This window comes from Ranitomeya variabilis, chromosome 6 (assembly GCF_051348905.1).
Source record: "Ranitomeya variabilis isolate aRanVar5 chromosome 6, aRanVar5.hap1, whole genome shotgun sequence".
In the NCBI taxonomy this organism is placed as follows: Eukaryota; Metazoa; Chordata; class Amphibia; order Anura; family Dendrobatidae; genus Ranitomeya; species Ranitomeya variabilis.
Window position 1 is genome coordinate 390612809 of NC_135237.1, and position 23240 is coordinate 390636048.

General features: G+C 41.0%; 1 protein-coding gene across 2 annotated transcripts in view; it reads left to right on the forward strand.

Moving 5' to 3' along the window:
* CD226 (CD226 molecule) overlaps positions 1-20305 on the forward strand; it is a 56203-nt gene extending 35898 nt beyond the window's left edge. For both annotated transcript variants that reach the window (XM_077267679.1, XM_077267680.1), the window contains 3 exons: positions 5923-6016; positions 15035-15101; positions 19222-20305. In XM_077267679.1, coding sequence (XP_077123794.1) covers positions 5923-6016; positions 15035-15101; positions 19222-19281 — 221 coding nt within the window. In that variant the 3' untranslated portion in view covers positions 19282-20305. The remainder of the gene's footprint in view (positions 1-5922; positions 6017-15034; positions 15102-19221) is intronic.
* The last annotated feature ends 2935 nt before the right edge of the window (positions 20306-23240 follow it).

Sequence of the window (23240 nt, forward strand, 5' to 3'; positions counted from 1 at the left end):
TTGACTAGAAAGTATGTCTCCCCATCCACACATAAAAAAACATGTACTTCTCATGTGGAGAAAGCAAACAAGCAACAAGATGAGCAAGGCTCAATCTGTCATCTTTGTCCTTGTGAACAAGTTTGCAGTAACTAGTCTAAATCCACTAGTAGTGTCTGGTTGATGTTATCTCCCATATTTAAGGTCATCATAATTTTTGCCTAATCACCTGGAGCACATTGTCTTTTGCAAAATAATTGCATGTGCTTAGCCTCATTGGAAGAGACCAAGCTGCCCTACTTTTTTTTTTTAATCAATCCATCTCTACTTTATACTTTCACAAGACCATGGTCCGCTTCTTAGAACTGATGTTCTAATGTAAGTTGCACTCCACTTGGTGATACCTCAACGTCAAGTGACACTTATGTACTTCCTTCACATCCTCCTCAATGGATATTTCCTAGACTGTACTAGTGATAGGGAATAAAATTGTATTAAACGCATACAGGATGACTCCTAGCGAACTACAGCCATGCATCCTGATAAGCGACCATGCCAGAGACATTTTTGCCCTTTCCCATTTCTCCTGAGCTCTGTACACTAAGGATTCTGAATCATTTCAGAACTTTTTCCACCTTTAATGTCACATATAAGGGTTAGAAATCCTTTGAGAAACAAATTAAAATCATTTTGAGGGAGGAAATAAAAACATAAAATCAAAACAATGTGGTTGTATACTTGTGAACACTCTAAATTAATTGGGGCAGTGGTTGAGGTCAGAATTAGCCAATCCCATTTAAACACATTTTAGATAGAAGTCAGTACACAGCTACCACAATTTAATGTGATTCTGATTAACCCCATATAAAGTCCAACTGTTCTAGTAGTATTTTAGTGACATTTTCTTAGATCAACGCTATCTCACTATTGACAGTTATCAGTTAACAATCTAAAAAAAATGTTTGAACTGAGTGGAAAAAATATCGAAGGCATTAAATATACGATGGAACATTGTGAATAAGGTAATCAAGAAGTGATTTAAATTTGGCATAAGAATGGCATTACCAAGAACTGGACATCCCTCAAAAAGTGTCCAGGGAGGCTGTCAAGAGGCCTACAGGAACATTAGAGCTGCTGGAATTTCTGAAAAGTACTGGTTGTGCTTTGAATGTGACATCAATCTTCCATATTCTTCGTATGTTTAGTCTGTGGGGTATAGTTGCAAGACTTAAGCCTTTTTAACAAAGAAAAACATCTCAACCCGGCTATATTTTGTCAAAACCTACACCAAGTCTGCCAAAAGCATGTGGGAAAAAGTGTAGTTGTCTGATGAGACTAAGGATGAACTTTTTGGACATAATCACTAAATTTATGTTTGGTGCAAAGCCAACACTGAGCATCATCAAAAGAACACCATACCCATAGTGAAGCAAGATGGAGACAGCATTATTCTTTGGAGCTGTTTCTTGGCAGCTTGAACTGGGGCTTTAGTCAAAATGGATTGAATTATGAACAGTTCAAAATATCAGGCAATTTGGACCAAAACTTTCAGGACTGAAAAGGTTAAGGATGAAGAGGAATTTAGCAGCAAATTATGGGGTACATTTTTTTCCTGATAGTAAAATTTGGGGGCTAAGTTAATACTTTCATGGAAGAAACATATTTTTCATTTTTTATAATACACATTGCAATAATTCCTGAAGGGTTAAAAAAGTTCTAAATTTGATTTTTAATTCTTTGAGCGTTAAGTTTTTAACAATGAGATCTTGTTTGAAGGTTTTCTGATATTTAGATCCCTAGAAGTCACTTAATAAATAAAATATTTTGTCAATTTTGTTGAAAAAATATAACAATTCCTATTAAACTTTTAACCCTTCTAACATGCTGCCAAAGAAAATTTAAAAAATGAGGTCAATGTAAACTAGGGATATGTTAAATGTTATTTATTAACTATTTTGTGTGGTATAACTATGTTTTAAAAGAATAAAAATTCAAGGTTAAAAAATGTAAGAAAAATTTCATCAAATTTCTGATATTTTCCTAAATAAGCGCAAATCATATCTACCTAAATTTACAACCAGTAAAAAGTACAATGAATCACAAAAAAATTCTGTAGAAATATTCCAAAAATATTACCACATAAATTGAGACATGTTAAATTAGAAAAATTTGGCTTGGTCAGTAAGGTGAAAACTGCCTTTAGTCAGAAGGGGTTAATATGTACATTATTGTTTTTACTATTATTTAGTGCCTCCATTATAACATGCAATGACTTATGTCTTTGTGCCAAAAGGTTCACTATGCATATATGAGAAATGCGCAATGTAAAATGTTTGTGTGGTGTGCAATGCAAATTACTTCTTGTCCTCTTAGGGTATACTGCTGCTAATCAAAAGCCCTTGATTATTTGTTCAGGAAGTGTGACCACCTCTATAAAATTAGAAGCTTGGACCTTTTTGTGGTTTGGAGCATTGAGATCCATGTAAAGGAGACCTTTCCGAGGCGGAAAGACATCTGCAATTATCTTAGAGAAGCAATTGTCATTGCCCATCAATCTGGGAAGGGTTATATGGCCATTTCCAGTTTGGAGCCTCTCCAAGGTTAATCCATGCAATGTTCAAATAAATGACAAAAAAAGAAGAGATACAGCTTAGACTCTAAAGTCCTCCGTTGGAATGTTAAATGTTCATGAGAGTACAATTAAAAAAGGCAAAACAAGTCTGGCTTGTTTGGAAGAATTGTTAGAAGAAAGCCTGTACATTCTAAAAAAGACTACAAAAGTTTCAAAGTTGCATCGGAACAAATCACAGGAGTTCTGGAACAAAGTTCTTTGGACAGACAAGACCAAATTAGAGATCTTTGGCTATAATGCTCTGCACCTCATTTGATGAATACAAAACCCAACATATCAGTACAAACACCTCATGCCAACTGTCAATAACTGTGTTTGAGGGGTGATGATTTGGGCTTGTTTTGCAACCATAGGATGTGGTTACCTTGTAATCATTAAGTCGCTTATGAACTCTTCTGTATGCCAAAGTATTATAGAGTCTAATGTGAAGCCATGTAATGTGATACCAAAAGCTAATGCCTGACTGAAACTGGGTCTGCAAAAGGACAGTGATTCTAAGCGCATCAGAAAATCTTCCCAAGAATAGCTGAAAAATGAAAGAATCAAGGTGTTGCTATGGCCCAGTTTGAATCCAGACCTCACCCCAAATCAAATGCTGTCTCTATAGTAATCCCAGCAACCCTCTTGTTACCTTTATTTCAAATTTTGATCTCTCTTTACCCTCCTGCATCCAGTTGTGCATTTTGCTATTGTTTATGTTCAGGACATTCTTCACCCCCTTAGACTATTCAAATTTAATTTACCATTATTCATTGCACCACACACATCTCTTTCGCCCATGCCCAATTCCAACACACTATGTCTAGCTGTCTGCTGATCTCTGGCCCACTCTGCATTCACAGGTTGTGTTCTTGAGACTAATTCTACTCTCAAAATGGCCAAAAACAGTGTGGACTTCAATGACATGCCTGCTCCCTTTCTCCCTCCTATTTCTCTTCCACAACCTCACTCCACTACCTCTCCGCTGAGAGAGCTGTGAATAAAAAAACTGCCCTCAACCCCCAATGAACTTAAATAGCATTGTAAAAAAGAGTGGGTCAAAATTACTCAAGAATGATGTGATGATTTATGAGGTTTCCTTAATTTTTAAAACATTGCTTCTGCATTGGTATTGTTTTTGTGAACTAGATAACATGGTGTAACTTGCAAGTGTTGCTGTTATTCTGAGGTTGTATGTACCTATTTATAAAATCTTCTCTAGACCAGAATTTTTTAATTATACCCTTGTATATAAAACCATTGAATTCCAAGAGCCTATACTTAGTTTTTCACATTATTGTACAGTATTTTTGCATAAACCCATAAAGTGATGAAATGTAGTTCTCGTTTTTCCAGATCAATTACAGGAAGTCTGGAGCCTGTAAGATTATTTGTCAGTAGTAAATTCAGTTCTGATGGTGTCAAGATTTTTTTAAGTTTTTTTATATCACAAAAACAATTAGGAGTTCAAGAAACTATTTTAGTGGTACGAGCACATCATTTCTTTCATTCAATATGAAATTTCTTATTTTAGTTTCTTCTTTTAAACAAATAAAAAAAAAGTGGTTTGGTACCGTGTTAGCCAGTAGCCAGTTAGCCACACTCTATATATTCTTCTAAACATAAGCACTTCACTCTTTGAAAACAAAAAACAAAACTACATGATCAAACATGTCTTGCCTTTTATTCCTATCAAAAATGTATACATTAACATTTTTATTGGTTTTCATGAGGCAGTTATATTAGTGTTTTTTTCCCTTTCAATGTAAGACACTATTAAGGATTTCCTGTGACTTTCTGAGACTTGACCCTAACAGTAGAGCAAAAGGACAGCCCTGATCCTGGTTGACTATCCATGTGCCCTCAAAATGATTGTGCCATACATGTATAGAACTATGCATGAAGAAATTTCTGCATGTGCTGTATGTGTTTGACAGTGCGGGAAAAGAATCATTTTAAATTAAATCTAATAAAATGAATGTGAAGGAAAAATTGCTATTATAATATGTTAGGGGTCGAGTTCCCGCCTCAGCACTGGGAGAGTCGCGGTCCATCTCCGCTGCGGTCTCCCGTTCTTCTCCTGCCGCAGTGGAGGCTGCTCGGCGGGGACGTCGGTCCCAGTTTCTCACTCGGTCTGGCTCTGTGCAAAGGGTTACTGCTGCCTTTCCAGCTTCTGCCATTGTAGTCAGTACTGGGCAGCGGCGAGCAGACCTATTTGGGACTAAGTCCTACTTTTCCCCTTCTGGGCATGCCCAGGGCAAGATCTCACGTTGGAGATCAAGGGTCACATGCTTAGATACTGCAGCAAATCCCAATGGTCCTCTAGGAAGGTCCTGAAGGTGCTCAACTTCTGTGGCAGCCTCCCATTGGTCCTTCTAGGAATGTCCTGTACTTGCTGCAGCTATAAAAGGTTTTCATGGCCGCACGGCCATGCGCTAGTGTACATTTGAAAATGTGTGTATGTTGATGAGTACAAGTCATTCTTTAAACATCCCCTCCCTTGTGTATGACTGTTTGCAAAAGTTGGATGTATGCTATCTAGCGCCCGGCTGAGCCATCAGCATTAAACATGCGTTATGGCATCTTTTGCTGTGACCGCCAGTGCGGCGCCGTGCATTTTTAGAGCGCTTTCCTAATCCAAGTCTGGGTGGTTAGTGGCGTCCGCCAGTGTGGCACGGCTCACACTCTTGTGCATTACTTTTAGTTATATTCTGACACCCTGTAGCGGTGTCAAGCGCAAGTGGTCTAGAAAAACTCAATCCCAAGTCTTGGAATTGAGTTCTGTGACTTCTTGCTTGCGCTCTTTGTGCGGTAACGTGGCTCTGTGACGTAACAGAGTTCGCTTCCACCGCCATATAGTGCCGCCATTTGCCAGCAGCGGGTTCTCTCCCGCATGGTGGACTCCGGACTGCGAACGCACCAAATATCATCTCACTATTTACTCGGTGCGTTCCGCCAGTCCTAACAATAATATACCATATATACTTCAGTATAAGCTGAGTTTTTCAGCACTGATGAAGGCGGCATTCAGTGTTGTGTATTCAGCATTTTAATAAAGGTTTGTACATTTTTTAACCTTCTGTCCTTATCTACATGCCCAGCGCTCTGCCTGATCGCACATTCTTTCCTTCATCTGAGCTTTAGAAATGCACCATTCCTCGGTATTCGAGAATCCAAAAGGGAAAGAAGTGATGTGCTTCTGAACACAGAAGATGAGCACACCCGTTTAAGTTTACTGCTGGTCTAGAGAGCCCGTTATAAGTTTTATTACCCACTTTTGTACTGTACTACTGTCTCCCAGTATGACAAGTTTTTTTTTTTTTATTCTTTAGGTGTCTCTCCAATGCGCACTTTTGCATTAATATGGGTGTCATCTTTACTTGTTATTGTCGGGATCTTCACAACAGCAGCTTTATGTATTGTAAGGTAAGTGCTATGCCCGTTTTCCCTGTGGCAGCTGAAGCATATACAGCTACTATATGGCAAAAATATGTTTCCTTTGAAAAGTAATTAGCAGTTGTAAGTAAATATAATATAAAATTGATAAAAAAAATAAATCCTACTGTTCCTGTTATTCAGTCCTTACACCAACAGCTCCTAACACAATATGATGCCATCAGAGCCCCCCACAGAGTAGGATGTCCCCAAACAGTAGGATGTTCCACACATCCCTCTCAAACAATATGATGTCCCTACAAAGCCCTCTCCACAGAATGTTCCCACAAAGCCTCCAACATAGTTTGGTGTCCCCAGCTATTTCAATGTTGGATTCTTTAAAGAATTGCTCTCCTTTCCTTTTTTTGAGGGGACAGGTGCTCCTATTTAATTGAAAATTTCACCACCTGCCCAAACTATACCCTATAAGCAGGTTTCTTACATTATTTATAGTCAAATGTAGTTCTCACTGGAAACTCCCATCAGCTGCCCCTTCTCGCAAACATGTTTTGACACTTTTAGCTATTATGTCTTTCTCAGCGTACTATCCATAACACAGTTTATCAAAGCATTGTACATGAGAAAGGAAAATATTAGACCAAAAATGAAACCTTAAGAAAAATATTAAACAAAATGTGTCTATGAGACTAGTTAATACTAAAAAATATAGAATATAGAAAAATATTAACTCTTCTATATCTCTGGCGAGCTTCGGTGTAGTGCTTAGAAGCTTAATAGAAAGAAGATTGTAAGCACTATGATGCTCAGCCACCTCTGCTGGACTTGTATCCTTGGAAATTAGCTATAACCATCAAGAAAAGGAAACTGACAACATCTGAGGAATGGGATACTTTTTGGTAGACATGGTGGGCTATTTATATGGATACACCTAAATAAAATGGGAATGGTGGGTGATATCAACTTCCTGTTTGTGGCACATTAATATATGGGAGGAGGGAAACTTTTCAAGTTGGGTGGTGACCATTGCTGCCATTTTGAAGTCGGCCATTTTGTATCCAACTTTATTTTTTCAATGGGAAGACATTCCCATTGCCACAAATAGAAAGTTGATATCACCAACCATTCCCTTTTTATTTAGGTGTATCCATACAAATGGCCCACCCTGTATAATAAATTAACAAAGTGATTGTATTTACAAGCATTATCAAACAATACTTATTAATAAAGATGGAAATATCTCTTTATTATCTGCCATCACAGAAGGTTCATCATCATTGTTAATAGCACTGCTGAGATGCCTACTCAGATATATTTAGTTCCATGAATAGCTGGACAGGGTTGAATTGTGAATGTAGACATAGATGTTTCTAAATTAACAATAAAGAGAAGTCTGGGTGCAAATTATCGGTAAGCCGTAGAAACAGTTAGTTTCCTAAAATGAACATGAGAAGAAAGTCAGATATCAAAGCCAAACATTATTTGAATTTGGCTAGGGGAAGGTCAGTATAAAAGTTGCAATGAGTTTCAGACACATGTTTGCACTGGATATCACATAACCAAACAGAAGCCCCATATTCCTTCAACTGAATGTATAGCTCAATGATAATTGTGCTAGATTACAGACAGAGAGTTTTGGGTTCAAGCTACAGAAGCAGTCAGGTAACTTTTTTGTATTATTGTTATTATTAATAACCTTTCAAACCAAAACTTTGCGTGACACAGATGCCTTACTATTAAGTCATAGGTTCATTATTCAATTAGATATTTAGCTAGTATAATAAGCAAACAATAAGTTAGGTGTCAGGTAGATATCAAAGTAAACTGTCAGAGTCAAATATCAAGCTCAGTTATCAAAGTCATATCTCAGTCAGATGTCAGAGTAAGATGTCAAAGTCACATGTCAAGGTCAGATATCAAAGTAGTATTAAACAGACAACATGCTGTCCACATCTGTCAAGTAGGGGGTATTTACAGAAAGTCGAGCTCAAAATCTCTCAAGAAAGGGAAAAAGGTGACAGCACTCAATAATCTGACAGGGCATCCATAAGGAAAAACCAAGCTGCGGATAATGTACCTAAAGTTTCCAACTTTAATAAGTCAATATATTAATAATTATGTTTTTTAAATGTCAAATGAAGAAAAGGGGGTCAATGTTTGAAAAATGGTTGGAATTTTTATACCTAATTTAAAAGAAGATAGCTTCATAAAGTTAAAATTTCAACTCCCATGTGCTGTGTTACTCAGACAAAACAACTACCATATTTTTCGGACTTAAAGATGCACCGGACGATAAGACGCACCAAGGTTTAGAGGAGGAAATAAGAAAAAAAATTGAAGCAAAAAATGTGGTTAATTCTGTACTTAAAATCCCCTATCCTGGTATGTATGATCTCCTCATCCCCATCCTGGTATGCATGGCCCCCTCATTCCTATCCTGGTATGCGTGGCCCCTCTCATCCCCCATCCTGGTGTGCAGGACCCCCTCATCCCTTTCCTGGTATGCATTGCCTCCTGCGTGACCCCATCATCCCTAGCCTGGTAGGCATGTCCCCCTTATCCATAGCCTGGTAATCATGGTGTCCTCATCCCAATACTGGTAGGAATGATCCCCCTCATCCCTTTCCTGGTATGCAGGGCCCCCATCTCTATCCTGGTATGATTGGTCCTCATCCCCACCCTGGTATGCAGGGCCCTCATCTCTGTTCTGGTATGCATGCCCCATCTCCCTCCTGGTATGCAAGGCCCCCATATCCGTCCTGGTATGCATGGCCTCATCCTTATCCTGGTATGATTGGCCCCCATCCCCATCCTGGTATGCATTGCCCCACTTACCTTCCTGCACTCCCTCGCAGTGTCTTGTTCTGATGCCAGCAGCTGCTTTATGCTTATAAGCAGCGTATGTCAGGGATGTCATGCGCTGCTTACAAGCCAAGGACAGCTGACGGAATATTCCCTGCTCTGCATGTCTGGTCTATATACATGGAGGTCAGTGAGTATACATTGCTCTTAATAGCGAGCACAGTGTCAGCCACAACCGCCATCTTCCTGCAGCTGCCGGGCTTTCACGCATGCCGCTACTGAAGGGAATGAATATTCACTGCATTCCACGCCTATGGGAGTGGAGAGCAGTGAATATTCATTTCCTTTAGTAGCAGGGACATGTGAACGTCGGCAGCTGCAGGAAGCCGGTGGCTGTGGCTGACACTGTGCTCGCTACAAAAGAGCAATGAATGCTCACTACCCTCCAGGCATATAGTCCCGGCATGGGGAGCAGTCAGTATTTCAGCAACTGTCCTTCTGCTTGTAAGCAGCACTTGACGTTGCTGCCATGCACTGCTTACAAGCATAAGGCAGCTGCTGGCATCGGAACAAGACGCTGTGAGGAAGCACAGGAAGTGGCAAGTGTAATTTTTTTTCTTTTTTAATGTTTTTCTGATGGGGCCATCCATACCAGGATGGGGATGGGGGCCAATCTTACCAGGATAAGGATGGGGCCATGCATACCAGGATGAGGACGGGGGCAATTATACCAGGATAAGGATGGGGCCATGCATATCAGGATGCTATTAAAGAGAAATGAATATTCACTGCCTTCTATGCCCATGGGCATGGAATGCAGTGAATATTTGTATATTTTTCGCAGCGGGCACAGGAGTTAGGCGGATCAGTCGGCTCCAGCCTCCTGTGACCCACTGCTCCGCCACTGCCACTCCCCCACCTCCCCGCCACAGCCAGAGCAGGTACATCCAGACTATAAGAGGCACCCCCCATTTTTCTCCACATTTTTGGAGGAAAAAAGTGTTTCTTATAGTCCAAAAAATTAGGTACTTATTCAATGCTAAATTATTTGCAGATGTAACCTGTCACTTGCCATAAACATGCTTTTTTTTGCCAAGTCTGCAGGCTGCTGTTTCCCAGATCCTGGCATTATTTTTCTTTTGTTCCTGTATCTCTCTTGACTTGAGGTACGACCCCCTCTGACTTGTATGTAAATCTAGTCTTGATATTCAAGGGGCATAAATCCTGAAGGTAACGCCCTCATACAGAGATCATGACTGCACTTTCTTGGTTATTATTACAACTTGATTTACGTCAAAGGAAGAAGGAAATTATCTCATGAACAGGGAAGCACAAGAGATAAAAAGAAAAATAATACCAGATTCAGAAGAAGAGTAGCGTTTAGATCAATAAAAATAGTGCCTAATGATGGCACTTGATAGATGCTCTCTATATCACGTATTTAATGATATGTGATATGCCAAAACTCAGATTCTACTATTGCAATTGTATTTTTTGCCATGGATGGTTCCATAAGAGTTAGGTTTCATCCATATTGCAAGCCTTGAAACTTTCCAAATATTAGAAGAGTAAAGTAATCCCTACTGAGAGGAGAACTGGACTGGTGTAATTTCCAGTATAGAATAGCAGCTGTACAGGGTCATTGAGTCATTAATTGATTTATTTTTCCCGGTAGGCAAGGAACTATCTAACGCAGCTCTACAGCAAAACGCCCCCAAACTCCTCTGTATACAGTATCTCAGCTTCGTAAACCCCTGTGCATGTGACCAGGGAGGAAGGAGGTTACTTAACCACAATGTTAAGGCATTAAAAACATACGAGACCTGACCGACAGGAACTGCTGTACCACGGAAAGAAGATTAAAAAATATTTATATCTACACATAAATGCAGTTTTAACAGTTTCCTTTTGGTCAGCGTCCTCAGTAGACAGCATGTCACTTGCAGCACCCTTGACTAGCCCACTATCAGAGTTTATATAATCTTTTTCTGAAATAAACCTCTCGATGCACCCACAAATACTTGCCTGTTCCATAAAATATTTAACAAACCATTAGTCTGAAAAAACAATTAGCAGTGATCATGAAGCATAGAGACACTGCCTTCCGCAGATATGTGCTATATGACCTTCAGTGCTGAAATGACTTGGAGGAATATTCTGCAACCTTATGTATAAGAGAAAGAAAATCCCATAAGTGCTCCCTGTCTCATACATTTGTAACTATTTTATAAGTGAATTTGCTTTTACCGTTTAAATTCCACTTTTACCTCTTTCACCTCTGGTTAGTTTCTGCACGTTTTATAATTTCACCTCTCTTTGTCCTAACACTTCCTCCACTTAGCAGTGTACTCCTTGCCTGAAACACGACCTGTTCTACATCAATCTCTAACAAGCTTTAGTTTCCTGACAGCCTTTGTACCAGATGACTTGTAAGAAAGCGTAGTGTTCTTCAAAAATTATTAATGTAAATGTCCTCCAATGTCCAATTCAATCATGTACATTCAGTCTAAAATTAGTATTTTATGATGTATCACAGACCTTAAAAAATGTACAAGGTACCGTACATGAATTGTTCATACAAGTAAAATAAAGAGTACTAGTACCCCTATTCCAAGAGAATAAGTATATCAATAAAATAGTATATCCCAAATTTTGCGGATTATAAGACTCATCAGATTATAAGACGCACCCCAAATTTTGATGAGAAAAATGGGAAAAAAAAACTTTTGTTAATAAAATGGTGGTGCTTCTTGTAATCCATGCATCTTATTGCTTACCGGGGGTGGTGGCTGCGGTGAAATGGGGTCCCAGGGTCGCTGCTGGAGGAGGCAAGAGTGGAGCGTTGTTGCAGGCCACAGGCTAGGATGAGGGGGTGTTCGATGTGCGGCGCGCCGCTGCTGGTGACCGGTGGTGCGGGGGCTCACATTTTGTGAAATCCCAGAGCCATGGCTCTTACATGGTTTACTATGTGGTGGACTCCGGGAAAATGGCTACCGGGGTGGCGCATGCACTGATGGAGATCTCGGCACGAAGATCTCGGGAGATAAGATCTCAGCGCTGAGACCCCGCACCACCGAACATTCGCAGTGGCACACATCGAAACACCCCCTCATCTCAGCCTGTGGCCTGCAGCAACTCTCCTCTCTTACCTCCTCTAGCAGTGATCCTGGGACACTGCTCCACTGTGGTCTGTAAGATACACCCGCATTATAAGACGTACCCCCATTTTTCCCCTATTTTTTGGGGGGAAAAGTGTGGTAACCCAAAAACAAGCATCCGAAAGGCCTGACGTAAACACCTTTAGGGCAGGTGCAGACAAGTGTATGTTTGGTTCGAGTGCAATCCAACAAAACATCTGATCGCACTCAGACCAATGTTAGTCCATAGGGCCGTACACATGTCAGATTTTTTCTTCATACAGAGACTGTAAAAAAAAAAATCCTTGCATGCCCGATATTTGGATCAAACTCAGCCATGCAATTTTATGAGTGCATGGAAAACATTGGACTGCATTCAGATGACTTTTGATTGCAGTCTGTTTTCCAAGCTCTCACAGAATAGTGAAGATGGAGAATTTTTTTCTCCATCATCGTCTGCGCCAAGAGAACTGGACAACACTGTGATCACACGCTGATTAGATCCTGGTCAGAGCCTGATCAGAGTTTCATTTGCATAATCGGCTCAATTTTCCAGAGTCAGAGAATCTACTGCCCTCTGCCCCTGACCTTAATTGAATGAATTAAGGGGCATCTGTTTCATCTGAGAGCAGCTTAATGTAGGGGAAAGGACCCTAATTCCAGTGGTGTATCACTTAGTTTACTGGGTGCAGCAGTTGTGATACAATCAGAGTTTTCTCTGCCTTAGAAGTAATAGTGCTCAGAAAGCTGCCCCCACCCAAGCCACTGATTAGCATCTTTTTATGTATATTGTTTATTGACAGTAAGCTGCTAATCAGAGGTTAGAGTGTGGTTGGACCAGGAGGCACCGGACAGCTAGTCCAGCAGTGATAATCTCCAGGTGATACTGCACTGATTGTACGGAAACAGCACACAGCCTAGTAAGTGAGACATCACTGTCATCAGTTTCTCAGTCCCTCAGATCACATAGCTAAAACCTGCTGACAGATTCCCTTTAAAGGAACAGCAAATGTAACAGTAAGAACAATTAATAAAGCTGATACTGAGGAGCATGGGGATAACTGCTAGGTAGCAGACATAGCAGCTCGTATGGTATTTATCTATTCTCATCTAGAAGTGTGTGAAGACTATTATCCATTATTCCAGAGCTGTGACATCATGTTGTGTCTTATGCCTGTATTGTGCTTTGTCTTTGTACTATAAGCTCACTATTTTTAGTATTTTTTTATTGTAAGATCTCTGATTGCTTGAATTCTGAATTGTAATCTTTTCCTGTGGGTTGTACTGTGAAGTCATATATGACAAGTCCACAACCTCTGATATTTGTCATCATTGTGAGCATTAGGTTTTCAGCTTCTGAACTGACTAACTGCTAAAGGGGGTCTAATTAGTGTATATGGGAGCAGACAAAAGTAATTTGCTTCTTAAAACTGCTAATATCTATTTTCTTCAGAACAATTGGTCAAGCTATTAAGTATGTCAACATCTTTACCTATGGACGTCCTGGTTACAGGCATCAGAGTGAAGCCAGCCTACCCATTAGATGACTGTCGGCTGAACAATGCTTTGGCCGGTTGTCTGGCTTCCATCTGTGCCGTCTCTCCCATACACAGAAGTGCTTGTGCAATCATACATTCTTTATGAGAAAGCCGTCAACAGACTCTCTCTGCAGGCGGCTTATCTCCGAGAGAACAATGCGATAGGCGGTATTATTATTATTATTGTTTATTACTATAGCGCCATTTATTCCATGGCGCTTTACATGTGAGGAGGGGTATACATAATAAAAACAGATACAATAATCTTGAACAATACAAGTCACAACTGGTACAGGAGGAGAGAGGACCCTGCCCACGAGGGCTCACAATCTACAAGGGATGGGTGAGGATACAGTAGGTGAGGATAGAGCTGATCGTGCAGTGTTTTGGTCGATCAGTGGTTACTGCAGGTTGTAGGCTTGCCAGAAGAGGTAGGTCTTCAGGTTCTTTTTGAAGGTTTCGATGGTAGGCGAGAGTCTGATGTGTTGTGGTAGAGGGTTCCAGAGTAGGGGTGATGCGCAAGAGAAATCTTGTATGCAATTGTGGGAAGAGGAGATAAGAGGGGAGTAGAGAAGGAGATCTTGTGAAGATTGGAGGTTGCGTGCAGGTAGGTACCAGGAGACGAGGTCACAGATGTATGGAGGAGACAGGTTGTGGATGGCCCTGTATGTCATGGTTAGGCTTTTGTACTGGAGTCTCTGGGTAATGGGGAGCCAGTGAAGGGATAGACAGAGGGGAGAGGCCGGGGAATAGAGGGGGGACAGGTGGATTAGTTGGAAAGCAGAGTTTAGAATAGATTGGAGAGGTGCGAGAGTGTTAGAGGGGAGGCCACAGAGTAGGAGATTACAGTAGTCGAGGCGGGAGATGATGAGGGCATGGACTAGGGTTTTTGAAATCGGACATTTCCCATCTTCAACTCCGTGATAAGTTTGGCTGCACCCCCATGCAAAATGGAGTGTCTGCTAAACATATGTCAAGTTTACTGTGCATGGAGGCCTTAAGATCCATATTCTGTTGCTGGATGATAAGATGAAGCTGGTTGGAATATCATTACAATCAGAGGACCGATCAGGACCTAGAGAGAAATTCTTGACAATCAATCCAACAAGAATTATTAGTAGGAATGGTAGAACATTCAGAAGAACGTAATGGCAACAGATAATCAGAAGGATAAAGATAGGCCACACGGTGCTGATGCTTAGACACAGGATACCTTGATTTTAGGATCCTAATGGGACTGTCATCCACAATATTCACTGGTTGTTATTGCATCCTGATTTCCCCTTCCTGTAGGAAGAATATGATGCCGCCAGTTTCCACCATGACGTACAGTGTGATAGCTGGCATGAAGACAGAACTCTGTTGGCACAAGAGACGATGAATGTACTTTATTTTCAAAAACTTAAATTCTAAAAAGAAACTGGCTTTGTAATGATTGATAAAATGTCTCTGCATACAATGATGTCAGTAATCTGCAGTAAAACAGAATTTTTTAGAATCTACTTGCAGGCATAATACAGTATAATAGGTTTCCTGTTATATTGTTTATTGAATTTCTGTATGTTTAAATTTAGGACAAGGAAAAAGAAGAGAATCCAGGCAAAACAAGTAAACGTCAGTTTCAATTCTACATGTCCTCAGGTAAAAGGACTTCTAATCAATAGAATAATCAATACAGTTATGGTGTGGAGAGAAGTAGGGCCTAGAGTCCCCTACTGTTTTCTTGTAGAAGACTAGTTTCTTTAAATACAGTGGTTTGTAAAAATATTCACCCCGTTGGCATTTTCATGTTTTTCTACCTCATAACCTGGAATTTCACTTTTTTTGTATGGTTCATGTAAAGAACATACCGTACCTATTTTTGTGAAGCAAATAACAAATAGGAAAAAATAACTGACAACTTCACTGTGCATATCTATTCACCCCCCTAAAGTCAGTACTTTGTAGAGCCTCCTTTTACAGCACTTACCGCTGCAAGAAGCTTTGGATAAGTCTCGATGAGCTTTCCACATCTTGCCACTGGGATTTGTGCCCATTCCTTATCGACACCTCAAAAACATTTCTAGAATTGGACCTTTTCTTACTTTCGACTCTGCAAAAACTCTTACTGTTGCTCTTATTCGTTCTCGTCTGGACTATTGTAACTCTCTACTAATCAGTCTCTCTCTTACCAACCTCTCCCCTCTCCAATCTCTCTTGAATACTGCAGCCAGGATCATATTCCTCACCAACTGTTACACTGATGCCTCTCTGAAATGTAAAGTGCTGCGGAATATGTTGGCGTTATAGAAATAAAATTATTATTATAATTATTCCTTAAGGGAAAACTGCTCCAGCTTCTTTACGTTAGATGGTTTCCTCTGAACAGCAATCTTCAAGTCTGACCACAGATTCTTAATTGGATTATTTTCCTCATCACTGCTCTGAAAAACATGCCCCCACAGCATGATGCTGTCACCACTATGTTTCACTGTGGGGATCATGTTCTTGGGGTGATGAGCTGTGTTGGTTTGGCACCAAAAATAGCATTTACCTTTGTGGCCAAAAAGTAAAATTTTGGTCTCATCTGCCCACATCACCTTCTTCCATACCTTTGGGGAGTCTCCCACATGTCTTTAGGCAAACTCAAAATAACCATTACAATTTTTGTATGTAAGTAAAGGCTTTTTTCTGCCCTCTCTTCTATAAATGCCATCTCTATGGAGTGTATGGCTTAATGTGGTTGTATGGACAAATACTTCAGTCTCCGCTTGGGAACTCTGCAGCTCCTTCGGGGTTACCTTTGGCCTCTGTTCTGCCTCTTTGATTAATGCCCACCTTGCCCAGGTTGTAATGTAACAAAATAGGTAAAAAGCCAAGGAGGAGGAGTGAATACTTTCACAAGCCACTGTAAAAGGTATGTGAATCTTTCCTTCACAAATGGAAAAAACAGGGGTTTACTTATCATTTTAAAATAGTAGATAAGGAGGGTTAATTTACATGACACCTCATTATGCAGAAATAATATATTGGTCAATTGCTTTTTGGATATGTGATCATGCATGAATATCTTTTGTTTAACCCCTTTCTGACCTCGGACGGGATAGTACGTCCGAGGTCAGATCCCCTGCTTTGATGTGGGTTCCGGCAGTGAGCCCGCATCAAAGCCGGGACATGTCAGCTGTTTTGAACAGCTGACATGTGCCCGCAATAGCGGTGGGTGAAATCGCGATTCACCCACCGCTATTAACTAGTTAAATGCTGCTGTCAAACACTGACAGCGTCATTTAAACGGCGCTTCCGGCCATCCGGGCGGAAATGAGCGCATCGCCGACCCCCGTCACATGATCGGGGGTCAGCGATGCTTCTGCATAGTAACCATAGAGGTCCTTGAGACCTCTATGGCTACTGATCCCGGCTAGCTGTGAACGCCACCCTGTGGTCAGCGCTCACAGCACACCTGCAATTCAGTTACATAGCAGCGATCTGATGATCGCTGCTATGTAGCAGAGGCGATCGAGTTGTGCCAGCTTCTAGCCTCCTATGGAGGCTATTGAAGCATGGCAAAAGTAAAAAAAAAGTGAAAAAAAAAATAAATAAAAGTTTAAATCACACCCCTTTCGCCCCATTCAAAATAAAAAAAAAAAAGATCAAACCTACACATATTTGGCATCACCGCGTTCAGAATGGCCCGATCTATCAATTAAAAAAAGGATTAACCTGATCGCTAAACGGCTTAGAGAGAAAAAAAATTAGAAACGCCAGAATTACGTTTTTTGGTTGCCGCGACATTGCATTAAAATGCAATAATGGGCGATCAAAAGAACATATCTGCACCAAAATGGTATCATTAAAAACGCCAGCTCGGCACACAAAAAATAAGCCCTCACTCGACCCCAGATCATGAAAAATGGAGACGCTACGGGTATCGGAATATGGCGCAATTTATTTTTTTTTTAGCAAAGTTTGGAATTTTTTTTCACCACTTAGATAAAAAATAACCTAGACATGTTCGGTTGGGTGTCTATGAACTCGTAATGACCTGGAGCATCATAATGGAAGGTCAGTTTTAGCATTTAGTGAACCTAGCAAAAAAGCCAAGCAAAAAACAAGTGTGGGATTGCACTTTTTTTTGCTATTTCACCGCACTTGGAATTTTTTTCCTGTTTTCTAGTACACGACATGCTAAAACCAATGATGTCGTTTAAAAGTACAACTCGTCCCACAAAAAACAAGACCTCACATGGCCATATTGACAGAAAAATAAAAAAGTTATGGCTCTGGGAAGGAGGGGAGCGAAAAACGAACACGGAAAAACGGAAAATCCCAAGGTCATGAAGGGGTTAAATAAGGTTGCGAAAAAACAGATTTAAAGGGATTTTTAAAGGGAATTTGTCAGCAGGGTTTTGCTACCTCATTTGAGAGCAGTATAATGAATGGAAAAGGGAAAAGAGACCCTGAATTCAATGGTGAATCACTTAGTTTACTGGGTGCAGAGACTTATCAATCCAGCAGTGCTCAGAAAGCTTGCCCGGCCCACACCAGGCTCTCTCTGTATATAGTCTATAGACAGTGAGCTACTTATCAGAGGAGGGGATGTGGTAGGTCTAGCAGAACTGTGAGCTGTAGTCTGGACATCAGTAGTGTTGAGCGATACCGTCCGATACTTGAAAGTATCAGTATCGGAAAGTATCGGCCGATACCGGCAAAGTATCGGATCTAATCCGATACCGATACCCGATACCAATACAAGTCAATGGGACTCAAGTATCGGACGGTATCCCTGATGGTTCCCAGGGTCTGAAGGAGAGGAAACTCTCCTTCAGGCCCTGGGATCCATATTAATGTGTAAAATAAAGAATTAAAATAAAAAATATTGCTATACTCACCTCTCCGACGCAGCCTGCACCTTACCGAGGAAACCGGCAGCCTTGTTTGCTTAAAATGCGCGCATTTACTGCCTTCCGTGACGTCACGGCTTCTGATTGGTCGCGTGCCGCCCATGTGACCGCGACGCGACCAATCACAACAAGCCGTGACATAATTTTCAGGTCCTGAATGCCTAGAATTAGGCATTCAGGACCTGAAAATTACGTCACGGCTTGTGATTGGTCGCGTCGCGGTCACATGGGCGGCACGCGACCAATCACAAGCCGTGACGTAATTTTCAGGTCCTGAATGCCTAGAATTAGGCATTCAGGACCTGAAAATTACGTCACGGCTTGTTGTGATTGGTCGCGTCGCGGTCACATGGGCGGCACGCGACCAATCAGAAGCCGTGACGTCACGGAAGGCAGTAAACGCACGCATTTTAAGCAAACAAGGCTGCCGGTTTCCTCGGTAAGGTGTAGGCTGCGTCGGAGAGGTGAGTATAGCAATATTTTTTATTTTAATTCTTTATTTTACACATTATATCGATCCCGATACCGATTCCCGATACAACAAAAGTATCGGATCTCGGTATCGGAATTCCGATACCGCTAAGTATCGGCCGATACCCGATACTTGCGGTATCGGAATGCTCAACACTAGACATCAGTAGTCTCTTCATAATAAAACCATTGTTGTAAGTAAAAAACAGCACACAGCCAATAAAGTGATGCATCGCTGAAATTTGTGTTTCAGCCCCTATCCCCTGTTGCTTTTAGAATATATATCAATAACCAGCTGACAGATTCCCCTTCAGAATAAACCTTCATGGAATGATCACATAGGCCAACTACTAGAGTGATATATGCTAAATTGTTTCACTTCATCTGAGTTAATATTCTTTTTCTTTTAGTTAAAAATGGACACGGTGGATATGGAGCACACATATGCGAATTTTATACCCAATTTTTAACTCTCAAGATTATGGACTTAGAAATGAAGCTATGTAACAATACCTAGAAAATCTTACTTTATGGGAAGTTAATAAAGCTGAGTAAATTGGAATATGTTCCATGTATGGAAACCCTTTTCATCTGTAAACATATATGTTCTATAAGAAGGCAAGAATATACGTCAGCGATGGTCTAACGAAAACTGAGTGGCCACCCATAATGTGACATTACTGCCTTAATTTGAAGATGTCCCAGAAACTGCTGGAGAAGATTTGGCATTAAAGTACAAGTAGCGCTTCAAATAAAAGGGATGTTAATGAGTTTTTCAGCCAATTAAACTTTTATTGGGAGTTGAGTAGAAGACTGGGATACCCAGCGACAGTTAAGGAGAAGTAAGGTACTAACTGCAATGACAGCTTTGTCATGTTTTTAGGCAATTCAGAACAGTTCTGTATTTTCTTTTTGTATGGTAAATATTTTTTTTTAATCATTTTCTATATTGAAAAACTTTAACCCCTTAGTGGCCAATTTGGTACTTAATGACCAGGCCAATTTTTACAATTCTGACCTCTGTCACTTTATGAGGTTATACCTCTGGAACGCTTCAACGGATCCTGCTGATTCTGAGATTGTTTTTTCGTGACATTGTACTTCATGTTAGTGGTAACATTTCTTTGATATTACTTGCGATTATTTATGAAAAAAATGGAAATATGGCAAAAAAAAAAAAATTTTGCAATTTTCAAACTTTATATTTTTATGCCCTTAAATCAGAGAGATATGTCACAAAAAATAGTTAATAAATAACATTTCCCACAAGTCTACTTTACATATGCACAATTTTGGAAACAAAATTTTTTTTTGTTAGGGAGTTATAAGGGTTAAAAGTTGACCAGCAATTTCTCATTTTTACAACACCATTTTTTTTTAGGGACCACATCACATTTGAAGTCATTTTGAGGGGTCTATATGATAGAAAATACCCAAGTGTGACACCATTCAAAACCACATTCAAGAAGTTTATTAACCCTTTACGTGCTTCACAGGAACTGAAACAATGTGGAAGGCAAAAATGAACATTTAACTTTTTTTTGCAAACATTTTACTTCAGAACCATTTTTTTTTTATCTTCACAAGTGTAAAAACAGAAATTTAAAAATAAATGTTGTTGTGCAATTTCTCTTGAATATGCTGATACCCCATATGTGGGGATAAACCACTGTTTGGGCGCACCGCAGAGCTTGGAAGAGAAGGAGCGCCGTTTGACTTTTTCAATGCAGAATTGGCTGGAATTGAGATTGGGTGCCATGTCACGTTTAGAGAGCCCCTGATGTGCCTAAACAGTGGAAACCCCCACAAGTGACCCCATTTTGGAAACTAGACCCCTTAAGGAACTTATCTAGATGTGTGGTGAGCACTTTGAGCCCCCAAGTGCTTCACAGAAGTTTATAAAGTAGAGCCGTGAAAATAAAAAATCGCATTTGTTTACACAAAAATTATCTTTTCACCCACAAATTCTTATTTTCACAAGGGTAACAGGAGAAATTAGACCACAAAAGTTGTTGTGCAATTTCTCCTGAGTATGTTGATACCCCATATGTGGGGGTAAACCACTGTTTGGGCGCACCGCAGAGCTTGGAAGAGAAGGAGTGCCGTTTTACTTTTTTAATGTAGAATTGGCTGGAATTGAGATTGGACGCCATGTCGCATTTGGAGAGCCCCTGATGTGCCTAAACAGTGGAAACCCCCCACAAGTGACCCCATTTTGGAAACTAGACCACTTACGGAACTTATCTAGATGTGTGGTGAGCACTTTAAACCCCCAAGTGCCTCACAGAAATTTATAAAGTAGAGCCGTGAAAATAAAAAATCCTTTTTTTTTCCTCAAAAATGATTTTTTAGCCTGTAATTTTTTATTTTCTCAAGGGTAGCAGGAGAAATTGGACGCCAAAATTTATTGTGCCATTTATGCTGAGTAGGCTGATACCCCATATGTTGGGTAAACCACTGTTTGGGCGCATGGCAGAGCTCGGAAGGGAAGGAGCGCCGTTTTGGAATGCAGACTTTGATAGTCTGGGGGCGTTATGTTGCGTTTGCAGAGCCCCCGATGTACCTAAACAGTAGAAACCCCCCACAAGTGACCCCATTTTGGAAACTAGACCCCCCAAGGAACTTATCTAGATGTGTGGTGAGAACTTTGATTGCCCAAGTGCTTCACAGACGTTTATAATGCAGAGTCGTGAAAATAAAAATAAAATTTTTTTTCCACAAAAAAGATTTTTAAGCCCCCAGATTTTTATTTTGACAAGGGTAACAAGGAAATTGGACCCCAAAAGTTGTTGTCCAATTTGTCCTGAGTACACTGATACCCCATGTGTGGGGGGACCACTGTTTGAGCGCATGGCAGAGCTCGGAAGGGAAGGAAAGCCATTTTGGAATGCAGATTTTGATAGAATGGTCTGCGGGCATTATGTTGCGTTTGCAGAGACCCTGATGTACCTAAACAGTCGAAACCCCCCACAAGTGACCCCATTTTGGAAACTAGAGCCCCCAAGGAAGTTATCTAGAAGTGTGGTGAGAACTTTGAATGCCCAAGTGCTTCACAGACGTTTATAATGCAGAGTTGTGAAAATAAAAAATATTTTTTTTACACAAAAAACATTTTTTAGCCCCCAAGTTTTTATTTTCACAAGGGTAGCAGGAGAAATTGGACCCCAAAAGTTGTTGTCCAATTTATCCCAAGTACGCTGATGCCCAATATGTGGGGGTAAACCACTGTTTGGGTGCATGACAGAGCTCGGAAGGGAGGGAGCACCATTTGACTTTTTGAGTGCAAAATTGGCTGTGGCGTTTAGAGACCCCCTGATGTACCTAAACAGTGGAAACCCCCCAAATCTAACTCCAACCCTAACCCCAACACACCCCTAAGGCTTCTTTCACACTTCAGTTGTTTGGCATCAGTCAGCTCCGACATAGTGACGGATCGACGGATCCGTCACAATTGTTGAGAAAACGGTTCTAACGGATCCGTTTTTTTGACGGATCCATTACTTGGTGGTTGTCTGGGAAAAGTATCTACTTTTTGGTGCATGCGCAATTGAAAAAGCGGATTGGGGCGACGAATCCGCCGAAATGACGGTAACGACGGATCCGTCGCCCATAGGTGGCCATTCTATGGAATGACGAACGCGACGGAACCGTCTCGAACCGCCATTTCGGCGCAGACAAAAAACGTTACAATGGCCGTCAATGTCTAGATGACGTCCGCCAAATCTCGACGGATCCGTCGCAAGGCAGATGGAACGGACGACCATCCGCCACAATCCGTCGCTAATGAATGTCTATGGGAAAATAGCAGATCCGCCCCAAAAAAATGGCGGATCCGCTATTTGACGAAAATGGCGGTTTCAGACTGATGCCAAAAGACTGAAGTGTGAAAGAGGCCTAACCCTTATGCCACACCAATCCATAATCCTAATCACAACCCTAAGGATAATCGCAACCCTAACCCCAAAACAACCATAACCCTAATCAGAACCCTAAATCCAACACACCCCTAATCCTAATCTCAACCCTAACCTCAAACCTAACCCTAATCCCAATACACCCCTAATCCCAACCCTAACCTTAACCCTAATCCCAAACGTAACCCTAATGCCAACCCTAATCCAAACCCTAATCTCAACTCTAACCCTAACTTTAGCCGCAACCCTAGTCCTAACTTTAGCCCCAACCCTAACCCTAGCCCTAACCCTAAATTTAGCCCCAACCCTAACCCTAAATGTAGCCCCAACCCTAACCCTAAATTTAGCCCCAACCCTAACCCTAGCCCTAACCCTAAATTTAGCCCCAACTCCTCTCTCCTGCCGGCCGGTAGATGGCAGCAGAGAGCGGGTGCACTGCGCATGTGCCCGCCATTTTCTTTACATAGGAAGAAGCCGGCAGGCAGGAGGGGACGCAGGAGGACCCAGGGACACCG